The sequence below is a fragment of the Pithys albifrons genome, chromosome 2 (assembly GCF_047495875.1).
Source record: "Pithys albifrons albifrons isolate INPA30051 chromosome 2, PitAlb_v1, whole genome shotgun sequence".
Classification (NCBI taxonomy): domain Eukaryota; kingdom Metazoa; phylum Chordata; class Aves; order Passeriformes; family Thamnophilidae; genus Pithys; species Pithys albifrons.
In genome coordinates, this window is record NC_092459.1 from 59,353,624 (window position 1) to 59,358,663 (window position 5,040).

Below are 5,040 nucleotides of genomic sequence, written 5' to 3' on the forward strand. Positions count from 1 at the left end.
CTATTCTTCTAAACACTCTTACATAATTGGTGAATTAGTAAGTTATGATTCACTGCCATTTGATGTTAAGTTTACTGTCACAAAACTTTAGTGATCACTGGCTGAAACCAGAAGTTGCTTTTTTTTTAAATCCTGGCTACTGAGAGTAGTCTAAGAATGGGTTGTCACTGCCCGCAGAGAGCATTTTGTCATCTTGGGTTTTCCCAGAAGTGTACACTTCCTTCTTTCTACCTTTGATAATACTTTTCATATTTACTTGACTTTTTTTTTTTACATTCATAAAACATATTAGTTGCTTTCTGTCTTTAAGGCAAAGAAGGCCAAGTATCACTGTTCTCACCAGCTGGGATAATCTTAGCAATAGTAATCAGTTTAATTTCCCAGCTTGATTCAAAACACTGCTATTTACACTCCCATTGTGTGGTGATATCCTCACCTGTTCTGTGTGACCAGGTTTAAAATTTAACTACATCCACCATGCTGTTTTTCTTCCTAATAAATTCAGAAGACAGAGATTTAAAAGTAAGCAAAAAGAAAGGACACTGGTACTGCTCCTGTATTGAACCTGGGAAGCATGGCTAAACAGGATTAAATGTATTAATTATGGTCCTGGTCCCATAGTCCCCACCAAACTAAAAACCTGTGCAGCTTTGCCACAGACCAGTGAGGGCAGAAGGCAAGCAACAGTTGGCATTAAAGGAGCAAGGTAGCAGCTACCTTAAAGAGTGTTTTTTCTCAAAATATTTGAAGTATAACTATGGATTTCTCTTAGTGGCTTCAGAGGGTAGCAATTTCTGGGAGAGAGGGGTTGGAGATGTCCCACTGTGGAATACTCCAGGATATATGCCTCTTCACCTAAGTCACTGGAAATGAAACACAATTGGTTCCAGTGTGATGCAGATCTGGATTGAAGCAGTAGTCTCCTGTGTTAACCCTGTCAGGTGAGAGGGACAGGATGACACCCACCACCCTCCCTTCCCACACCACAAATACTTTTTACATGTCTTTTTACATAACTCTTCCAACTGAGATAATAAATATACAAAAGAACAAAGTCTACTATATAAATGAAAGCAGATTTATAAAATTACAAGTTTAATAGATAAATATAATAAATACTTTATGCATCATAACTCTGGACAACTACATTTAAAGCAAGTATGTTGGCAAGTCACAAGAAAGTTGCGCCTTGGCAACTTTATTCTTCATAAAACCACACTGACAGGCATATTACAATGTTACGCATGAGGCTTTATGCTGTAAGTATGTTCAAATCTTGCTCACCTACCGAGTTCACCATGACATATATATGGGTGTAGTGTACTTTCTATTTTGGAATGTCTTTTTGCACACCAGTACTGTTGTACAGATAGATGTTCTACTTCCCAGGGACAGTGGGGAGGAATTTTGAAGAAAAATACTGGTAAATGACTTCTAGAAAAACTAAAGCATTTCTTAACTTTTTATTGACATTGGCAAATTAAAATAGAATAAATTAACAATATTTTCTCAAAAAAATGTTTTGTACAAAAATACTGTCAAAATTTCCTGAAAAGCTTTCAACACAGTAGTATCTTTTCATGTACTGAATAAACTATATTAGCACAGTGTCAAAACGCTGAAGACAGAAACAAGATAAAAAAAAATCTGTGAAATGTTTGCCACTAGTCAACATTCCATCCACACCATATTATTGTCTGTACATATGGGGGAGGGGGAATGGGTAGCAGACTTTTTAAGTAACAGTATTACTTTTCCTGATCTGGAAAGGTTTGGCCCACATCCGTTAAGCTTCCAGTTCAGCGTGTTCAGAAAAAAAAATAGTCTGCACTGCAATGCATAGTTAAAAATTAAGCAAGATGGCAGCTTTTGTGCAGTAGTATCTGCCCTTCAAAGTTCATGCAACTAACGCAATTTTTTTCCCTGTTCGCTTAGAATTTGAATGCAGTTCAAGTAATTGAAAATCATCGGTTACAAAATCCACAAGATTAAGCAATTTGCCAAGATTAATATCTAACAGTTCAGCACTGTGGGAATTATGGGCACATTACTGCGAGGAAATTAAGAGAGAGAGGTGGGGAGGGGAGTGACCAACATAAAAAGCAGAGTTCGCTAAATATTATTACTACGGGAGGAGAGGTTAGTGATAAAGCTAAGAAAAAAAAAGGTGGCAGCGATTTAAAAAAAAAGAAAGAAATTATACAAGCGCATAGTTGACTCTGCTTTCCAGATTCTCACCTTTTCAAGCCCTGAAAAGTGAGACACCGTGTCTAGGGGAATGTTTTCATTCGCACCGATAAAAGTCCTTTGTTTGTTTTAAATGAATCAGCAGCTCACCCTACTGGGCTGCTGTTTGCAAACGAAGTCTGTCATGAAGTCAAACTCGTTCTGTCCCAACCACAGCTCGGGAAGCTCTTTGATGCGATCCAGCCCCATTTCGATGACTAAGGACATGAGGACCTCCTCGTCGATGAAGTCCGTGTCTATGACATTGGGCGGCAGCATTGCCGCGGGGACGTGGGGGACGGCGGGCGGCAAGCCGCTGCCGCCGCCGCCGTGCTTGGGATTGCAGTCCCTGAAATGCTGCTGGCTGCTGCCGTTCAGCTGGTGGCTGCCGGGGTGCAAGTCCGGCATGTAGTGGTTGTGGGGGTAGGGGTGGTGACTGAAGTACTGGTTGTTCAGCTTCTGGAGCTGCATGCTGGCGCTCAGCTGCCCTCCCGGGCTGGCGACAGGGGGGGCCATGAACTGGGAGCCGCTGAAGCGGGCGGGAGGCGGCATGCTGCCGGCCGGGTGCCCTGCGCTCACGCTGCCCGGCCCCATGGCGTGCCTCACCCCGCTGCTCGCGTTCATATTCCCAGCTCCGTAATGTATATGGTCGCCCATTAGGGCGCTGAAGGCGTGCTGCTGCTGCGGCTGCTGCTGCTGGTGGTGATGATGTGGGGTAGGAAACTGCCCCATGCCCATCCGATGCGCAGGGTGATGGTGGAGCCCGCCAGATGCGTCGGGAAATCGCCCGTGGTTCATGGCCATCATGTGGTCTGCCATTGCTCACCTGGAAAGTTAGCGTGTGAATACATTAGGAAATACACCCTTCCTCGGACATCCAGCCGCCCTCTCACGGACCAGCTGCATCTGCCTGGCCTTGGCAGAAATCACTTCGCTGGTCCTGCAGTTCTCTCCTTCTCAGGAGAGGCAGAAAAAAACCCCAAAAAATCTACCGTGGCTCCACCATGGAGTACAAAGGGAAAAAATAAAAGGGGGGCCCGCGGCACAACAATCCCGGTCCCCTCCGCTAATTCGGCGGGCAGCACGCCTTCCCACTCCAAATCGTGCATACCTATCGGCGGGGAGCGCCGCGTTCGGCCACCGCCGCCGCCTCCTCCCCACGCTCCGAAGGCGCCCGAGCCCCACGGCTTCGCCCCCGAAGGCAGCGGATTCCCACGGCACTCGCGCGAACTTGGGGGAACAAGCAAAGAACTGGCAAGTCCCATCTAGCCGCTGTCAGCAACTTTTGGAATAAAGTCCCAGTTATTTTGTTAAAAATACGGTAGCGCACAGATAAGGACGTGAAGCCAGGCAGCTGAGAAACACCTTTCCTCGAGTGTTTATACAGTCACGTTCTTCCTGTTGCACACAAAAGGGACACCCGGCACCAGCCGCGAGAACCGCCGCACTCACCTCCCGGCTTCTTTCTTCTTCTTCAAAGGTGGCGGTGGAATCAGTCAGCGAGAGTCACCCAGCATAGAGAGGGCTTCCCCGGCTCCTTCTCCCCGGCGCTGACGTGACGGCGCCGCGATCGCTGCCGCAGCCCCGGAGCTTGTTCTCGCCCCTCCGCGAGGCGCATCGGCACTTGCCAACAATGAGCTGTGTTCCTTACACGGCTTTGGCCGCGGCTAATATAGGATTTCAGAAGGGAGGAGCAAAACCCTTACAGGCAACCAGAAGTAAAACCTGGAGCAAGCGGGGCGAAGGGGAGGGAAGGAGGTTGGGGGGGCCGGGAAGGGAGAGGGGAGAACCCCCCAAACACTGAACACCCAGCGTGCGCGCAGGCAGCGGGGCACATGCGTGTAGGGAGACACGGGGGAAGGGGCTGAGCGGGTCGGGAAGACATCCAGGCACCCTTCTCCCTGCCACCGGTCCGCGCTGCGCGCCCCGATCAGCGCCTCCCCCTGGACCAAAGCAGGGCTCGGCGGCAGGGTGGCTGGAGCGGCACCCCGCGCATCCCACCGCCGCTCCCCCTCCTCCCACAGCTCCGTCCGGCTCCGCGTCCCGGCATCGCCGGTGCCGCTGGCGCCCCGTCCGCTCGCGTCGCTGCAGCGCAGCGGCCGCGGACACGCGTGGGGCTAAGCGCTCCAGCAGCGCTGCCCAGGCAGGGCGAGGCCCGTCCCTCCGGCGCCGCCGCGGTGCAGGTTGCCCGGATCCGCCGGCGTGACGCCCCAGCACCCGCGTGGGCGTCCTGGAGGCGAATTCCGAAATCCACCTTTTTCCACAGACACGGGCGCCGCATGCGGGAGGTGTGTGTGTGGGGGGGTGCCGGTACTCTTCCCACTCCCACGTCTTTCCATCCCTTGTTTTTGCCCCACAGCCCTCTGGACTGTGCGAGGCGAGTGCCCACCTGCTCTTGCCCTTGGCTGGTGTGGTGGGCTTTATTACCGTTATTTACGATTGTTTTCCTTGCAATGGCAAAGACAAACAGAACATGAGCAGTGCGGGTGGGCACACGCTTTGCACGGGCAATCGCCCTGGCTGGGCAAGTCCCCTGTCGCTCCCTCTTCCCGGCAGAGCCCTGGTGGGGCCACACGTATCCAAGACATCCGCTACCCCTGAGAGCGGCAGCAGTTCCTCTCTGAAGGGCAGCCATGCTGAAGTAGCAGGGAAATGCTGAGAGGCTGGAGGAGGCATGCCAGAGGGAAATGCTGGATACTGGCCCACTTTTCCATAGTGCCTCCGACTGGTTTTCTGCTTCCCCTCTGTTTTCCTGCTTTCAGTTGTGTATGGGCACACCGAGGGGACAGTGGTAGGCAGGACACTCCCCTCAGC

The 5,040-nt window shown here is 50.8% G+C and overlaps 1 protein-coding gene across 3 annotated transcripts; it reads right to left on the bottom strand.

Annotated features, from left to right (window-relative positions):
• Positions 1 to 1,074: 1,074 nt before the first annotated feature.
• Positions 1,075 to 4,383, bottom strand: CITED2 (Cbp/p300 interacting transactivator with Glu/Asp rich carboxy-terminal domain 2). Of its 3 annotated transcripts, XM_071549192.1 has the most exons (3): positions 3,679 to 4,383; positions 3,338 to 3,456; positions 1,075 to 3,052 (listed from the first exon to the last, which is right to left on the bottom strand). In XM_071549192.1, exon 3 carries the CDS (start codon positions 3,043 to 3,045, stop codon positions 2,326 to 2,328), a length of 720 nt encoding a protein of 239 aa, XP_071405293.1. In that variant the 5' UTR covers positions 3,046 to 3,052; positions 3,338 to 3,456; positions 3,679 to 4,383; the 3' UTR covers positions 1,075 to 2,325. The 3 variants fall into 3 exon arrangements, with proteins under 3 accessions (XP_071405293.1, XP_071405292.1, XP_071405291.1); XM_071549191.1 differs by having other exon boundaries at positions 3,338 to 4,383; XM_071549190.1 differs by lacking the exon at positions 3,338 to 3,456 and having other exon boundaries at positions 3,679 to 4,381.
• Between the last annotated feature and the right edge of the window lie 657 nt (positions 4,384 to 5,040).